Source organism: Hylaeus anthracinus, unplaced genomic scaffold (genome assembly GCF_026225885.1).
Source record: "Hylaeus anthracinus isolate JK02 unplaced genomic scaffold, UHH_iyHylAnth1.0_haploid 12410, whole genome shotgun sequence".
Classification (NCBI taxonomy): Eukaryota; Metazoa; Arthropoda; class Insecta; order Hymenoptera; family Colletidae; genus Hylaeus; species Hylaeus anthracinus.
Window position 1 is genome coordinate 1 of NW_026534396.1, and position 19084 is coordinate 19084.

At 43.9% G+C, this 19084-nt stretch overlaps 1 protein-coding gene and 1 long non-coding RNA gene across 2 annotated transcripts in view; one reads left to right on the plus strand and one right to left on the minus strand.

Moving 5' to 3' along the window:
• Nucleotides 1–2301: 2301 nt before the first annotated feature.
• LOC128892631 (protein similar-like) overlaps nt 2302–19084 on the minus strand; it is a gene marked incomplete at its 5' end in the record, with an annotated part of 30472 nt that continues 13689 nt past the window's right edge. Inside the window, 7 exons of the mRNA XM_054153162.1 lie at nt 2302–2976; nt 4609–5093; nt 5301–5449; nt 5623–5861; nt 6169–6515; nt 7063–7297; nt 7693–8176. Coding sequence (XP_054009137.1) covers nt 2656–2976; nt 4609–5093; nt 5301–5449; nt 5623–5861; nt 6169–6515; nt 7063–7297; nt 7693–8176 — 2260 coding nt within the window. The remainder of the gene's footprint in view (nt 2977–4608; nt 5094–5300; nt 5450–5622; nt 5862–6168; nt 6516–7062; nt 7298–7692; nt 8177–19084) is intronic.
• On the plus strand, nt 10203–11555 carry LOC128892630 (uncharacterized). Its single transcript, XR_008461125.1, has 2 exons — nt 10203–10360; nt 10412–11555. It is a non-coding gene; the product is annotated as an uncharacterized LOC128892630 (long non-coding RNA).

Consider the following 19084-nt stretch of genomic DNA (forward strand, 5'->3'; position numbering starts at 1 on the left):
GCACGAGGAATTTAAGATACGTATCAAATTCTGGCCAAATCTTACTTTTGGTATCAGGAGCACATGATATGCGAGGAGGTGGCTTGAGGAATATCTGGCCAGAATTAGATGTGTTCCTGATATCAAAATGTTAAATCGTGTTAGGAGGTGTTTAAATGAGAACGAAAATTTAATTGCCATCCAGAAGGCACGAGTGTGCCCCTACTAGATAGCAACCGACGTTGGCAAATTTGTACGCCCAATTGCTCTATCGTAGGAGCACAAATGCCCCTGGTATGCGGCAACCGATATTAGCCTGCTTGTCGTTTCGGTTGTCATCTCGTAGGCGCTGAGGTGCTCCTGTTGTGTGGCCACCGTTGGTAGCATGTTTGTCAGTTCGGTTGTCATCTTAAAGGCGCACATATTCGATTGCATAACGTCTATGCTGGATGAAACGATAATTGAAAAACTGATTGCATTTGTAATTGTATTAATTACTACTTTCTTTTTTATTAAAAATCATAATCGAATAATACGTTAAGAATTTTATTATAGAAAATATATCTTTATTAATACTTTCGGTATTTGAGTTTTGTTTTGACTAGTACAGTTGGGGAAAGAACCATATTGTGTACCGTGGCGTGATGTAAATAGTCGTTATACTTGTCGCACGTTGGTGCGTTCTCTCTCGCGCTCACGCAAATATGTCTACTCTAGTCGTACAAAATATTCATAATTGATTTCTATCAATTTACTTTCAATAGAATAACTATTCTTTAATGTAAATCTGTAAATAAGTTTCGTGGCTCTGTTTTCGATCAAATACTTTCACAGATTATTGATTATGTTCAATAATTATTAATGTGTATATTAAATTGCTAATAAAGAGTTTAAAACAAACTTACCGTGTCACAATTGCCTTTAATTCATTTTCCGACTCCTTATTTTAATTCTAATGACAAGTTACCGATGATATCGTTAAAATTAACTTTACAACAAGCAAACATTGATATATTAGAAAGACCATTTATTTATTTATCATAACTGATTCTCTCGCAATAATATTCGTCTGTACCAGCATCGTATTACAGGTAAAGACCGGCAATAACGATGGTGAAGTGCCGAGAATAAAAATACAGACGATGGTAAAAATAATAAAATTAGTATGCCGTTACACTGATTGCATCGATAAGTAATAATAAAAATACACAATTAGCATACTCATTTTGTTCTTTGTTTGCGTGCAAAGAACGATAATCGTGATACATGTATGATAGTAACAACTGATAATTGGTTTGGCTTTGTTAAAAACTATTAAAAAACAGTAACAACAACGACGAGAACCGCGATCAACGGATTTTCATCGCACACGACTCGTCGCAAGCGCGCAGCATTTGCTCGTCAAAGCATAATCAACGAGCGCTACGCGTTCTTATAGCAATTCAATTTTTTATTTACAATTTCCATTCGATATCTCTTCCACGGTGACATTGATTATCCTCTATACTTCTTCATACAATGGAGAAATACAAAAATGTATCAATGCGATAAAAAACACGTTCGCGTGATTAAAAATGCACTCGTCCCACGCGGCCGAATTATTATCTTCAGACGAAGAACTATGCTCTGTTTTACGCGAATTGAATGTTTTTAACTGAAAATATTGGTCGCCTTGCATAAATGAAACATTACAATTTTGTTTTTCATCATTTGCATTTCAATTCACTTCTAAAAGATAACACGAGTTGAAACGCTGAGGTATAAGAAGATATTTTTCCTCGATTTATTTTCACAAGACTACCCATGATTTTTAATGAACAATCTCTCCAGCTCAAACGACAGCATCGTAATATAATTAATAAAATTGAATTCTATATCATGATCATTGTCTGTGCGATAAGCAGGACCGTTCCTTCGCGCCGAACAACCTAACAGCTAGCTTTCTAAAAATGCATTGGCACTTTTTCGTTTAAAAAGACCCCTCGATCGCTGGACCCACGGGTCGAAACGACACGCGGCACGATTACAGGTGAAAAAATATGGATATCTCTGAACAGCACGCGAAATCGCCGATCTACCACGAGTCGTCCCGACGCGCATCGCTCTATCGTTTAACCATCTCGGTGCTAAGAACATTTCGTTGAACACGCTTGCTGAACTCTGGTAACGTGTCCCAAAGTTCACCTTGATATTAACTGAATCTCTAAGTCTTACTTTTGAGTAAAGTAATCCAACTAGCTTCTTCGATGGTTCAAAGTCTGACAAACTTTGCATTCTGCTTCTGCTAAAACTAATCAAAGACCGTAGTACTCCTCCTTGAATTGTTCCTTTGAAATATATATATATATATGTTAAACAGAATTAAAGAAATTTTTACTGTTACAAGATTTTCAAATCGATATTGGTACAAATTATGTATCAAGCGATATATAAATTTTACTGATGAATGTTATCTGAATCCTGAAGAACCCGTTTCAGTTAATATCAACAATTATGAACCATGTCATGAAGGCCTCTTAAGGTTTACATTGATAGACTTAATCGCTAATTACAGAATACAGCACCGAAAGGGTTAAATTCTCGCAATCTACACCGATCCGGATATTGCATTGTCTACTCTAATCCCTATCGAATCAGCGACGAACCGTTGTGTTGTTTCGCATCGAACGCTATTGCTTAGACGAGATTCCGATCCAGCAGAGACCCGAAGAGGTCTGGCTGTACTTGCAGCAATCCGCTGGTCGACAAGGTCGGGTCATAGTCGAAGTTCTCGAAAGACATCGTTGTCGAAGAGGGCGAGGCGAGTGATCCCCCTTCGTTGATGAATGTTCCAGGCAGTAGGTGTTTCTTCACGTCTGGGCTGAGCTCATAGGACGCGGTGGATCCACCTGAACGGGGACATTGAGGCACCATTTGGTTCTCCAGGTTCACAGAAAGTGGCGAAGTCAGACCCTTTGGAAGCGACGTGGGAACGTTGCGCGACTCCATCAGGTTCTCCTGAAAAAAGCAATAGCTATGGTTAGCATGTAATGGGAATATTGGGATCTACTTTGTTATCCCTCTTTCCGGACCTCAACCCTCCAGAACTTGCATTGGCATAGTTCTAATTGTCCAGTAAAAATATTTAATATTCATTTATTGAAACGACTGTTTGCAGCTAACTCTGTACCTTCAGATGCTGCGTTTCGTGTGAAAGACTAGGAAGATGGGAGACATTTGTAAATGCAAATAATATTAATTCAAACTGCGTTATATTCTTCTAGTATACATAGAAGTAAACTACGTTTACCCACTCGAGGGATGAAATCGATCCTAATCAGGCTCTAGTTAATCGAATTTACTACAGAATTATCATCAATGATACTGTCTGGTATACTGGGAAAAGATTTATAACCCGAGGATCGTAACTATCTCTAAGAAAAAAAGATACACGCTACTAGTTTATTTGAACGAATAATACAAAAAACTGTACTTTCTTGGTTTCGTGATATTTACGACTAGGAATAAGAGCTAATCGATACGATATCTATCGATGTAATCGCATCATAACCTATAAAGTATAAAAAAAACTGAACTGTTTCGATCCGATCGCTCTTTTTATCATCGAAAATTCTTTTGCAACCGCGTAAGCGCATTTTGCTTCGGGTATCAGTTAACTTTATTTCAGTTAATGTTCGAGTTAACATTGCAAACAATTTTCGAAACTTAATCTCTTGATCTCGAGCGATGAGACTCGATGGAATGCGAACAACGGAGCAGTAGGGATGAGAAAGGAGGAAACGAAACGCAGCAGTTTAGATGATTCGATGTTCAATGTTCAATGTATTTTTTTTTTTTTTTTCTTTTCTTCTGACAATCTTCAGTCAACAATTCCATATACTTTGCAAGTAGAATACATAACGTGACTTTAAGACGGAGCGGACACGGTCGAACGTACTACGATACTCGCCCACGGACGCTCGTGTTCCCTGAAAACTCTCGATTCTTGATCATTCTCCGTGTCGAATCGCAACGGGCGATCATACTTGGACTACCCGTAATAGTTTCACAATCGGTACGCCTAGAAACATCGGTAAGAATCTGGTCTGCTTGAAATATACAAAGCTGTGCCTTCTCGAGATCCAACGACCGCTCCGCGTGTGTTCCATCGCCATTCCCTCGCGTGGGTCACCACGAAGAAACCCTCTCGTCCCCAACAGGACGCAACGCCTTCTCGTAAACCTCCATCGACTCTACACGGAGCGCATAAATCGACTGCAACCCTCACGACGCGACTCGATGAAGCTCTCCGTGCTTTGTACAATTAACACATTTAAAAAAAAAAAAAAAAAGAAAAAAAAGAAAACAAAATAAGAAGATGAATATCTGCTCGAAGTTTACAATCGATGCCACCTCGACTTCGGGGATCTACGGATCGGTGAGAAAAGTCAATACATCTATATCTTCCTCTTTCGGATCTCGTACGCTGAACGCGCTCGCGCGATCTACGGAATTAGCCAACCAACAATACGTTTCTGGACAGTATAGAAGACAATTGGAGTAAACGCGAGAGTGAACCGCACGCGTTCACGTGCTCGCGATGCTCCTGGAGGGTTTCGGTTTCGCGAAGCAAACGTATCCCGCACTCACGTCGCAGCCGGACACCAGGAGATTCATTAGCACGCTGTTGCAGCTCGCAGTAGCCTGACGCAGAGATTTTCGACTCGCGTCCTCGCCCCCGCCCTCGCTTCCGCCGCCACCGTCACCGCCACCGCCGCTATCCCCTTCCCCCTCGTCGACGACCTCTAACTCGGCCGACATCCGATTATTGCTCTGTCCGTGATTGCTCATAGCGTTCCCGAACGAGTCGACCGGGTAACCATTGTTCCGTTGAATCGATTGCTGGGACACGAGACGACGCAGCAGCTGGCTGCTGCCACCGATACTTGTCGATTTCCTCGTGGACGATTGTTGTTTGCTCTGCAAGTGATCCTCCAAAATCAGGGGATCGATCTTCGTCGACTCGTCACACTTGATGCGCTTGTTCTCGCGCACAGTGTCCATCGAGACAGTGTGTATGCGCTTGGTGGGTCTGTCCAGCTTGGAGGGCCAGTGGCTGGTGTCTAGGCTCGTATCTGAAGAGGACGATAACGATCAATAAGGTTTGCACATAGCCTTGAACCAACGTTCTCGCGTTTAACGTCCAAAATTAAGACGCGTCACTTTGATATACCGTGAATTAGAAATAATTATGTATATGTAAGTGCATGATGTACTAGTCCGTTACGTGAGCGAGAACGTGGGTTTGGATAGAGGCTAGACGACCCCCCCACGAGACTCACTTTTTCTGGGAATTTGGCCAAGAACTTGAACTGGATTGACCAGCCCGCCTCCATGGTCGCTGAACTTTTTGGAGACGACCTGGTGGTCTGTCTTTAACAGTTGCGCTAAACTCGAGTCGGACGGTCGCTGGTCTTTCTCGTCTATAATCCTGAGGAAGCAGAGAAACAGGTTAATAGCTGGGAGCGTTTAGACAGGACCTAAGGTGTACGTGATACGCAAAATACGTAGAGTAAAGATAACGATATTAAGAAAAATATACAACGTAAGACAAGTACATGATTATACTAATAAAAACGAGACATAATGATGGTGGACTCGTACCATTTAGAGCAATTTTTGTCTGTGGTATGCGGTGGACTCCACATCACCATGTCGTCGCTGATGAGCAGGTCCAGTGCCTCGTCCTGGTCCGACATTGGGATGTACGGGGCTCTCAACGCTAACTCGTCGTCTGCGATGCTGTCGCTGAGACCCAACATTAACATTTCATCCTCTGACAGCCCCTCAGCCCCGCTGCCACCCGTTGGGCTGCCTAGCGAATCTATACTTCGTTCGGGGCTCTGCAACAGAATTATACAATTAGGCAGGTGTTTAGAGAATGCCACGTTTGTAGATAGAGAGAATCATCTAGTATCGATTGAAAAGATACTTGATAGAAGGAATATAGCGAGGCACTCGAGGCTACCTTTAAAAATACAAATCATCTCACACGCGATGCTCTTTGACGCGCGCAAGCATTATCAAGCGTTGCTCAGCGTCCGAAAGACCTACAATCGTCTTCATCCTTAAGAAGACATTCAACCTCGCCACGAGCTATACTCTTTCCGTCAACTCTACAAGCTAAGTAACGCCAAACGGTCGACTTACTTGACGGTATTTAGCGAAGGAAGGCGAAACAGAGCTGGGGTCGATGCTGCAAGGACTTCCTGGCGAATCCCCGTACATGAAGGGATCGCTGTCGGCCAGCGACTCCCCCAGGCTCTTGTCCCTCGAGCTGTCGCCCAAATCGGCGTCCTTCAGAGGGTCACCGAAATCCGTGGAGCGCAATTCCGACGGCAGAGCGCTACCAGGGCTCAACAGGGGACAATAATTCTCGTTGCTGAGAATAAACTCGTCCAGCATGTCGGTGAGGAACGGCGTGTCCTCCAGGGGGACGCAGACGTCGCCAGGTGTCGGCGCGAGATGCGTCAAGTCCTCTGGTTCGTCCTTCAACACTGTAACAAAGCGTCGTTGAGAAATTCGATCGAGCTACGCGCAGAGACCGGTTTACTTCCGGGGCGATAAATAACGCGTGTCAGTCTCCCGCGCTTGCAACCGCGGCCTGTCGAGATTTATTACTGATCATGTCTGACGCGAGTGCTCCTCTCCCCTGCCCCAACCTCCCCTGGTACCGTGCCCCTTGTTGCTGTTATCGTCGTTGCAACATTCACTAGAGCTGATTAACGAAACTTGGCTTGATTGAACAGTTGGCGAGAAGGAAGGTGCGATGGAGGTTTCGCGGAGTGTGGAAGCATTGTGTTTGTGGATCATAGGGTCATGAGTTTCTCGAATTAAAAAGGATTAAAATAAAGAAAGGAAACCGTTCTCCGAAGCAATCAAATGCTTAGAAGTCAACGCTTTGCACCCCAGATGACCTTGTTTTAGTATATCAGTAACTTTAGTATAGGATCCCTAAGTTTTAAAGGTATCGTGCATCCAGCTGTAGGAGCCTTTGGAGTGCAAAGGGTGAAACAATGAGACTCGGGAGAGAAAGATACCCACTCGTAAGGCCAGGGTGATCTTCGCTGAAAGTCAAGAAACCCTTGTTCATGTCCTCGGTACGAGGCGCGAAGGTGCTCGCTGTTGTGGTCTGCGGCGGTGGTCGGCAAGCGGTGATCTGTTCCTGTTGTTGTTGCTGTTGCTGCGCAGATATGGGGGCAAACAGGTGTCTGGTGACCGCCTGCGGCCTGTCTCGACGAACCGTGGCCTCTGGATCGTATTCCACCGCGGGCTTGCCCTAAAAACACGACAGAATCGTTCCAGTAAACAGTTGGACTCTTGGTTGGTGGTGATTTAAGCTTCCAGGTGTTAGACTAGGGGTCACGGGTGGCACAGTGATCGGTGATGAGGCTAGGAAGCTTGCACCCAGATGGTTCGGTGGGTATCAACAGTGTCGGAGGCAAGATATTGAGGATTCCCACAATCTTAATCTCAACTCTATGGTTGGTACCCACCTCGCTCTTACAGTTGCAAGCCATGTCCTAAACACTCATTTCTAATACCTACAACGTATCAAGTAACACCCTGACCACTGAAGAAGTTAGAAAGCTCACACCCAGAAGCCTCGATTAGTATCAGCAAAGCTTAACCTCGAGAGGCCAACTCCACAGAGTGCAGAAGGAAGTAACCTACCTGGAAGATAAACGGAAGACGCGCAGGCGTTTGCCGCTTTCGTTTCGGCTCCTCGTTTTCCTTGAGGGACTCCTCGAGCGAGTCCTTGAGAGCTTGCACACCGACGAAGGATTTGTCTGTGTCGTGGATCGGTCTCGGGAAGGTGTTATCCTTCCGCGAGCCGTCCTGAAGCCGACCCGGCTCCTTTTCGGCCTTCTGGCCCGCCAAGCGAAACGTGGATGTCGTCACGGCCAAGGGTTTCGCTCGCTTGAACGGAGGGCTGCTCGACTCCTCTTCCGCGCGCGTCGAAGCGTATTCCTTGTCTACCGGGTCTTCGATGACCTCTTCGAGGTCGGTCTCCACCTGCACCTGGAGTTGCAGCTTCGTAAGCGGAACAGTCTCGCTGGTAGAGACCAGCTTCTCGGGCTTCACGAGGCTCTGCTGCTCGGTGTCACGTGCTGCGAGCTGACGCGCGCTATACACTTCATCCTCGTGCTCCACGCCGCTGCAATCAGAAATCCTACCTGGTGCAAACCAACTGGTGACGCGTCGCGAGATAACGGGCCGAGGTATCAAGGCCTCCGCTACCGGTAGCACGTGGGGCGCGAGTGAGAGTTTTTAGAGCGTCGAAAGTAAAGGCGTAGTTCGCGGTTCGATCGACCAAGGTGAGATGTAGAACCGAGACGGAGCATGAGGTTTAATATCGAGAAGGATTCGGGGGAATCTAAGAGCCCTTGTTAATGTTCCTGAATTTGAAAATAAAAGTGGTGCGCACGAGTTGAATAGATTATTGACAGAGAGAGGTTGGTAGATTCAGAGTGCGATCGAGTCGAAGCTTGGCGAGATATACACAGCCCATAAATCGAGAATAAAAATTGTACGGATGGAGATGAAGACGGAACTCCAGACTTATTATTATTCTCAATTTGTGGGGTCGATGTTTGAAAAACTAATATACATGTCGAATCGAGTAACCTCCTACTTTTCGAAGTCGGTTAAAAATTGTACGAATGGAGATAAAGAAAGGAACTCGAGACTTGTCCAAACATCGCCCAGCTTTAGTTTCCTCTAGAATCTCTAGATCAATAATCCTCTCGTCGTTCGATTTAAACACTTCGCGCCACTAAAAACTCGACACCAAAATCATCTTCCCAACGACCACCTGTACCTATCCCAACAACCACCTGTGTGTAAATCGGCCTTTTATCCGTGTTTACGAATCGTGGATCCTCGATCGAGCGACGACGGACGCGTTAAATCGTCGAAAGAGGTGGGATCTCGATTAGATCGCGCGATGCGAGATCGTGGGAGCCGCGATCGCGCGAACACGTGCAACGTACGAAACGATACTGGCGTCGGTGGCGATCTCGGAGCGCGAATCGGCGAGCATCTTCCACGGCCTAGTTCAGCGGTTGGTACGGGCGCACTGGTCGCTGCTCCCCCCCGTGCAATCGGTTCCGTTCGGGTCCTGACCCTCGTACGAGACACCGAACCACATGGCCGCGGCTTCTAGCTGGCCAGTTCCTCTTACGTAACGATTGCGTTTCAGCGTCGCGAGCCTCGAACGAGATTCGCGACGGGAACGGATAGTCGATCGCTCGGGGAACCAGGGACGCGAGAATTGCTGGATCAAGAACTATGGATCGGACGGCTGCATAAAAAGAATATTAGTAGAGTCGGTAGTTCGTTTATCTGGACCGGCGACGGTACTTGGCCACGACACTACTCGGTTGTTTCGACACTTTCGTGAGGTCTTGTTTTATCTGAATTTGGCTCGGGCAACGTGTCGCTTATGGGAGAACTCGCTTATTCGTCAACTCCACTCGTATGAACTATCCAGAGCCTGGTTGACCATGGATCGATTGGGATAAAGCGAGTTCCACGGTATGTGGAAATTGCTTTAAGATATTTTGCACAGGTAAAGTTTCGAGAAACCAAACTCTCGGGAAAGGAGTTTGTGAATTTTTCTGGGGCAAACGGAGAATTTCCCGAGGAACGTTCCTTAACGAATGTGTTGCGATCTTAGTATTTAGAAGTACGTTAAATTAAGAAAGTTGCGTTGTAGTATTTTTCACGTCAATATTCCGTCCGCGGCGAGCGCTCTATCTCAAAGCTGGGTTATCTGAAATTCAAAACACAAGTACGCTTGAATAATATATTAAATTATCTATAATGCTATCGGGAGCTTTTTTTCTTTTTCTTATTTTAATTTGGACAATTATTAGGGGTAGATTTGAATCGTTGCAAAATCATTTTCCCGAAGATATAGCTCGATAGCGGTTAGATAATTTAATGTATTATTAAAAAAAAAAATGCTTGCTTTTTTTAATGCCTGATAACCCAAGTAACGTTATAATGTTGAACTCATTAATGGAGCGTTCTGAATACAAATTTAGAATAATGAACAAGTCCCGATTAATAGTTACAAGATTAATGTATTCGGTAGTGAGCATAGAAATGGTGTTACTCTCAAAGAAAAAAATGAATATTAACAGGCTATATTATTGAAAAGTGTCCCCGTTACTATGTGTGAATAGATAAAAATTGTTCTTGAATCTGGTGAAAATAATTCTTAAATAGTCGACCACAGTTATTGTTCATTACTCGTCAAACAGAGATTAGGATTTGAATTATACAACGAAATGTTTCACAATGAACGGGTAAGGCTCGAATAAATTACTGTATGCTAGTCTTATTTAAATAAAAAGAAAATAATAATACAATCTACACACTCGTCGAGGACCACCTAATTACCAATTACCAAACAAAATAAAATATTAAACGTTCCTGTTGAATATTTTCAAGAATAACGAAACAAATCTATAAGATTTTTTATCCTTTATTTAACACGGCCGAGTTCTCGCACGCAGTCCTTGATACTGACACGCGTTTAATTCACCACGCTAATGAGACCCTGTGAAGGTCTTCTTTCGCAACGACCTAATTAGAGGAGATAATTAATTAAGTAGCCTGTTTCGCTGCGCTATCATGCGCGAACAGTACAACTTCATTTGGCCTGATCTGTCAGAAAAACAACCAAGTTCCCACGGGCGCATTATTTTAATCGCGCAACGCGAGTCGATTTTCGAACCGTCGAATAAAGTTGAATTGTATCCGCGCGAATCGTTGAATCCTCGAGTCTATTGCGCCATACGTCGACTTTGCTGCGTGTTGGTTTAAAAAAAGAAAAATCAATTTTACATCAACATTTCCTACGTATCGGGTGCCCCGTTTGAAAAGAAAATCATTATACCAGAATTAATCGTGGCGAGTTTATGACTATTGATGAACTCCGTAATCGTTATTCGTGCGTCTAGGGACGTGTTAACGAACGCGTCCGTTACGGATTTTCGTCGCTGTTTTCACTGCTCTCTTCGGCGCGGTAAGTTACTTCGATTGGCCGTTATACTTTCGTTCCGAGAATTGCTCGATTTTGTAATCTTATTTTTAAGCGTAGGGATACCTAGGTAGAAAATTGGAAACGCGATCGAAATTCAACGTATCTTCGGGAGATATTTTCGATTCCATAAATAACATTCTATCTGCTACTTTTATCACCTCGAGAAAAAGAGACAAAATTCGACCTCGATATATAATTTCATGCGAATCGTTTATCCGAAACAAAGAGGCCTTATCGCGTAGGTCTAACGCTATCTACTTTATCTATAATATATTTAAATATCAGGTCGCGGGGTCAAATGCGTGCTGAGATATCATGCACACGGTGTAGCAATGTGTTGTCCCGAGAGAAAATAGTCCAAAGCTTCAAGACACAATTCTGAAGTGAATCCAGGTTTCAAAACGATCCCTCTATCGGATCTCAATCCTCACTCAGAAAATAAACTAAATTTTTTCAACAGAAATAAAAGGGAGATTTCCCGAATATTTATAAAAAAAAAAAAAAAAAAAAAAAAAAAAATTATGATATAGCAACCATGGCGAAAAGAGTTTAGAAGCGCACTGCGGCTTTCTCGACGCATGGTGCGAGATAGGTTATCGCGAAGGTTAAGGTTGCTCCCATTGCGTTCGTGCTCGTGCAAGTCGGGCGGAAAGAAACGACGTATAATCGGCGCGGTATGAAAATGACCAGCCAAGGATTTTCACCGACGAAGATCCGCTCGTTTAACGAGATAGTCTCGAGAGAACGCGTCGTGGAAACGAAAGATACGTGTTGATAATAAAGTTCGCGGGGTTTATGGTTTCCCGGGGTTAAGCCGCGTTATTATTTGCGCAACGTGTCGTTCGAGCACGCACTCGAGAGCCTCGAGTACGCGCTTTCTTTGAAGTGTGACGCTTTTCGAGCAGATACGAGCAGAATTTTATTGGGAGCGATTCGATGGCGGATAAAAAGCTCCGTGTGTCAATTTACTGCGATAACCTCGTCGTTCGATGCGAAAGCTGAATTGATTTTGCAGTGTTCAGTGGAGATAACTGATCGAAGATTTTATTCGGCGGTGGATAGTCGGATGAGAATTTTGTTCGTCTCTGCTTGGAGAAGTATTCTTTTATTTCATTTTTTAGAAAGGGAATATTCATACGAAGAATTCTTTAATAAAGCGATCGTTGTCAATTTGAATAAAAATTGAAATTTTAGCGGTATGTGATGGAGCATGTACTATCGAGGTTAATAAAGAACGATCCGTAAATGGGATGAATGTCCATCCCACTCGTTCGCAATCATATCTATCCTTATCATTGTACAACCAAGTTTTCTTTATGCGCGCTTCTTTGCCCTACATATCATCCCGCTATTATCATTCCCTTCCTTCAAAGATCGAGCGTTCTTGCCTCCTACTTTGCATTCGGAAGTGCCATCGAACTCTTTGGTCGTCTACTCGTCGCCTAGCTCTCCTTGAAAATAGGGAAACAAACTTGGTAAACCTAACTAAATGAAAAGCTAATTATTAGCCAAATAAGCAGGCAAAAATTGACGAATGAATCCCTCAAATACCTGCGCCGCAAGTTGCAAATAAATCGAAAGAAATCACCATCGCTGTCTATTTATTTACACCCTTACGTTCTTTACAATCTTTTTATACTGATTGGTAGACATGTACGTTTCAGTTTCAGGGCCACGCGATTTCGCAGGTAAGCAAGCAACCTTTGGACATGCCTCGCTTTCACGCACCGATCTAGTAACTCTCTGTTATGATATACTCTCCAACGAATGCGCAATAAGTGCGTTATCCCACTGATGACAGCATCGATAATGACAACAACAACAACAACGATAGTAAACACATCGTAAATTACGCTTTTGTAAATAGAACGATTAATGATCCTAGAAAACACACGGTGACTTAGAAAACTACTTCATACATAAAGATAAAGAATTTACGAAGAACCTTTACCAGTGAAACATTACTTTCCTAGTGAATTCCAGCGCACTATTTGTAAATGAATAATGTGCAAGATGGAAGTACGGATCGGTGGAAGGTAATAAAAGAAGAAACATACGGAAACAATCGCTGTTCAGGTGTAGGTCCTACGAGTCCGTCGATGCAGCCCTGCTCTTCGTGTCCCCGCTTATACTATAGCGCGACTCGAGCTCTAACTGACTTTAACCAGTCGCAACGGCTCGGTAATTGTCGCAAATTGACCAGCGGGACCCCAAATGCTCGTGGCGGACAGCATGAGCGCGTGGTCGTGTGGAAATCACGCACGAGAACTTCGAAGATGTGAGCGTTGGTCGCTTTCGTTCGTAGAAAGCACGTTAAAATTCCTCTTGCACGCATACCTCATACGATCCGCACACTATAAGCATTGGTTCATCGAAAATGGGACCATGGGTTTTGGAAAGTGAGTTTAGCAGATCTTCTTCCTCTATCATGGAAGATAACATTCTAAGATTCTTCTTAGGCGTTAGGAAAAGGAGGGAAGTTGAGAACAGTCCACCTGTTTCTAATTTTTTCCTTAAATGCTCCCTTCTAATTAGCCTCTGTCAAATTCTACGTTCGTTCGTCTCTATTTCGCTCTTAGGCGTTAGCAAACCTCTTCGACCCCTGTGAAAAAGATTCGCAGAAGAAAGCTTCCTTTCTTTCTTCATCTATTTCTAATCTTTGCTTTCTAAATTATTCCTTCTAATTGGTCGCCCTTGAATTTTTCTATTCTTCAACTTTCCCTTCTTCTCCCGTTTTTAGTATTTCTTTCTAAATCGTCGCTTTTAATTACCCTCCCTTGAATTTTTCTATCCTTCGACTTTCCTTTCTCCGCCAATTTCCAACTTTTCTTTCAAACGATCCCTTCCGATTAGCCTCCGTTGAATTTTTGCAACGCAATCCGAAAAAGTTTGACTCGAGTCGGCTTGCATAACGGAGCAACCGCGATAAAAAAAAAAAACGCGGCGTTCAAGTGGGGGTTTATTTTTAGTCGCCCAACTAAAGGTTGTCTTGGAGTGTTTCGTGTTTGGCGAGCGAAATGAATCGAGCCAGCGAACAAGCGAATAATAAGTTGCAACAAGTCGTAAACGCTGGCGAGTGCCTTAAACTTCCACCAGTGTGCAACCGGTTGCATAAGACTTGTCTTCGCGCTCGTAACATTGAAATCGTCGAGGACGCGTGCATTTCTTGGACTTGAAGATATCTTGAATGCCAGCTTCGAACACAGGATTCGTGGCCGTTGATTTAGACGTTTGTATTAGAAATGATACGTTTCGAATGGAAATAAAGGAGAAAGTTCGGTACGAACTTTTTAAATCTCGATCCCTGGAATATAGATAATGATGAAACTAAAATTGAGAGGAAATCGTAGCATGGACCTTTTAAGATTCCTTTGGTGGTTTCCAGAAGATCTCAAAAATCCCTCGAATAAAAATGGAAACATCGATATTGGCAACGTATGACATTGCTCTTTTCTATAGCTACGATTATGACTAACGGAGCTTTAATACCGCTCGATAGCCTAAGGTAACAGGTAATACAGGACGACCTCGACAAATCAGAGACAGTTACAGATAATCAGATACACAGACACGAAAGAATAAAACTTCGATCGATACCATCTCGTCGATATTTATGTATCTCGTTTGAAATACCCTAGAGAAATAATTTACGGGTCCACCCTCGAAACTGTTACGATTTCCTACCTCTCTGAGAAATATTCCCTAGTAAATCAATCCACGTGCCGTCCAACAAACTGACAAAGACGTTCGACTATTCCTCTCTCCAGATGGTCCGAAGCGTCACGTGATTTTTGAACGATGCTTGGGAACGAATTCGAAGCAAGCTTTGACACTGGCAATTCGAAAACGAGAATAAGCGACGTTGCGTGAAAATTCACGGATGGGAGAAACGCGTGGTGATGACCGATCCAGAGCGAAAGAGCGAAACGTATGAGCAACCAGGAAAGATCGAGAGAGATGGGAATAAGGTTAAGTTAGGTGCAAGTTAAATATGCGGCCGGTATCGTTAAAAATAGAGTGACGGCCGACCGCCGGATTACTTGGTGCAATCGAGCACGTGGGACCAGTCCCCTCTTCAGCGTCGTACCATCGACCGCGTCCTCTTATCCGTCAACTATCATCCCCCTGCAAAATATTTTCCGCCCACGCAAACCACCTCGGACCGTTCCATCATCATCTCCCTCTATCTCGCTCGCTATCTACCTATATACAGTCGGATTCAAAGGGAGACGTAAAAATATTTCGTGATTGAGTTATGGAGCCCGATGTAAAGGTTCACGAGGAATTGCGTGTCTCTATCGACTTTTGCGGATTGGTATAGTGAGAGATTCGGGTTCGAGGAATGCACCTTGGAAATTTCGTGTCGATAGGTTTGAAATTGATGGAGATGGACGAGTTTGAGCGAAACAAGGTCGCGCGCTAGAACGATAGCCAACGTGCCAAGGCTTCGAGCACGTTTTATTCCGATGCAGGGCTTTCTGATTTGGACTTGTAGTGCGTGATCGGGAAGTTTGAAGAATCCTGAAGTTAAAATTGCAGGGGCGAGTGGAGTAATTAAAATTCATCCTTAAAACATGGAGTTTCCTATATATATATATATATATGGCTAAAAAGAAATCAATTCTTTTTGACCCGTTTAACCTGTTTTAGTCTTCCTCTCAGGAACAACAGTTTTCAAAAGGAGTAACCTCAGATTCTGGCTGAAATGATATATTATCAAAATATATAATACCAAGTATTGTATTTTTAAAGAGGAACGACAAATTGCGATTAAATTTCTAATGGTTACTATTATCCGTTATTAAAACCTGAAGTTTATATATGTAAAAAGAAATAAATTTTTCTAAACCACTTAAGGATGTTTCACTCTTCCCTCCCAGAAACAAGTTTCCAAAAATAATACTTCGTGTTCCGTTTGAAATTTCATATACTCGAAACAACTATCACCGACCATTTTATTTTTAATTTACAAGAAATTGGAACTTCTAAAAGATAACCCTTTAATGAACCCTATGCAGGGAATTTCCCAACGAGAACACATGCGCAATAAAATAAACTATTTCCCGACGCTTTAAAATGCACCCAGCCATCGCACAAAAGGAAAAACTCAAAACTCTGCATTAATTCCCTCGAAAGCCTTCACATAAAAGCACCCCGGCCCTCAATAAGAGGTTCTATCTCCGATCCACCTATCTCTACCCTAGAGCCTGTATCTTCCATCTTCCTCGTGGCAAAGAGAAGCGGCAAAGAGAGCAGCAACGAGAGAGCTCTGGCAACGAATTTGGCACGAATCCTCGCCGACACGCGTTCTCTTTCGCGGCCTTTGCCTCGTTCGCGGCACCGGGAGCCCTGAGAAGATTATGTCGCCTCTATTGGCATCGAGCGCCGTTCCGACGGTTACCAAAACAACCCGAACAATCGGGGATAAAGCGTGCAGCGAACGAGTAGCCACTGGCTTCTCGGTTCGGACTGCGATTCGCGCGCGTATTTCCAACGCTCGCCGCCGCGAGGAAACGGCACGCACTTCCGTGTATCTACGCGAAAATAACATTCGCTCACTCGATAAACTTCACACGCGAGACGAGACCCTGGCTGCGATCGGACCCGGCCGTTTTCCAAATATTATTTCGGACAACGCCCAGCGGCTCGGTGAGACTCTTGCACGCCGTTGTCGTGGATAAAATCGCCTGGTGGCGAGGTGAATATCTCTGGGGATGTTTGTCGGGCGTGTGCGGTTGTTCAAAGATTGGGAAAAGGTAGGAATAGGCTTTGGGAAGATTAGAGCTGAATTCGGGGGGTTGGAAATAGAAGACTCGAGGAAGGAAAGGGGGTTGGTTTATACAAAGTAAGGGGATGGTTTGATTTTTGGTAGAGGGTGCGGAGGTGATCCATGAGGCCTTGGATGTAGGAGGTTGGTTGCTTTCAGGTTTTGACTCTAGGGGAGGCTAGATTTTCCATCTTTGGGGTTTCCTTGGAACTGTGACAGGAGGTGAACTATGCGAACGAACTATGGTACCATGATCCTAAGATATAAAATATTGGTTGATTTTAATTCCTAACTCTAGAGATATCCAAGTTCCATATGCAAGCCTTCTAGCACTTGACCTAAAAGATTCTAAACATTGTACATCCCCAAGATATTTTTATGCTCCTTCTAATCCTAATTCTCACAAAACAAAAGTCTCCTTCGACTCCTGACAGTAGGTGGAGAATATCACGCTTCAAGTACCACGGTTCTACGATCTAGAATATTAGTTGATTCTGAGATGTCGAAGCGAGTCTTCGTAAAAGCCACTAGCACTTAACCTAGGAGGCTATGCTCCTCCTACGAGGAACACGCGATACAAGCGCACGTACGTTAACGTTTGAATGAAAAACTGTCCCTTTTTGTCGCTGTTCCGATTCAGCTGATCGCCTCATCGTTACGTAACGGAAGGACGTATATCTATAGCTAGCGCATAGTCGAGCATTGATCGATCAGCGGGATTCAGCGTGGATCGAAGCGTCATCCATCGGATGTTACGAGGGACGCGAAGTTGATGTTTGTCGCTGGTTCGACAGCGAACAAGTACCCAAGAATAAACGTCCTTAGAAGACTAGGGGTCCCCTTCGTGCCTGCCTCTTAGTGCCTGTCTCGTGAATCGAACGACGAAGGGCTAGTTATCGCAATTATTGCTTGGCTTGACTAGGTTGGAAGAGCACGGTTCGGTGGTCCTCGGTGTAACGAGCGCTTAAGTGCTTCCACGCTCAATCGAAGGAGTCACCGTCGACTGGAAACCGGTTTCCCATCGCTATCTTTCGAGAGAAATTCGATGCACTCTTGGGAAAATCAAGAAGTGTTTCCACAAGAATTGACTCGACGTTGTAGATACATTTTTCCAAGTGTCGCAGTAACAGCTCGTCTGAGAAAAGGAAAGTTGTTTTCAGAACTGTCCGAGATCCTTCCTCGATCTTCGAGAAAAGGAAAGCAAGTCGTGGAGAACAAGATTCCAGGATTTCCAGAGGGAAATTCAATGCACTTTCAAGAAAAATTTAGAGGAGTCTCCTTACACATCACACTTCAAGTACGTTTTCCTATCAAGTATTACGGTAACACTCCACGACACCGGGAAAATCGTTTTCAGGACGTTTCCGAAGCGACTCGAAGTAAACAGCTTTCCTTTGGATCTAGGACGCTCGATCTCGGTCCCTCCCTTGATCTCCGGCAAGCAAAGAGACTCGACTTGCGCGATATGGGGATCCTTCTCGAAAGGGAACAGTTGTTGCGGTACCTTTGGGGCAGAGTTTCAACGGCACACGATCGACACTGGCACTTGCACCGCAAACGTTGCACGAGCACTGCCAACATTCGTTGCACTCGTTGCATTCGCTGCAACGTGCGCGCGAGCGCGGGACCGAGACCGAGAACGAGCCAGTGTGCCGTATTCGCGCACTCGTCATTCAGTCGTTCGATTTGCAAATCGCGTCGTCACGTGCTCTCGCCTTCGGATCGTCGCGTCATCGACGATCCTCGATCCGAATTCGAACCATAACGCACGAATCCTTTCGCGGCTCCTATTCGAGAATCCTTTGATCGTTGTTGAAATTCTTGATTTATTTAGGAAGAAACTTGGTTACTTTTACGAATCGAAGTGTTGTATTCTGATTTTATGTGCTTTGTATATTCGTGATATTAGGGAGAACTAATAGTTCGTGGTTATACAATTTTTTGACGTCATTAAAATTGCTTTATATGCAAGTATTATATATCATTTTGTAGCTTTTGAAAAGCTCCTTCATATATTTGATTAGCGAGAGCTTATAGGAATCTTTAGGCTCCGAGGAGTTATAATAGTATCGAAAACCAAAATTTTAAATCATTCTAACACGCGACAATGTGCGCATTGAAAATTCCTATCTTTTATTGCACCATTTTTATACAAATCGTCTTCGTCGATTTTTACTGTGCGGACACCCAAATGCAAAGAATTGACACTGTTTCCCTAGCGTCGTTCTTTCATTATTCCCTTCTTC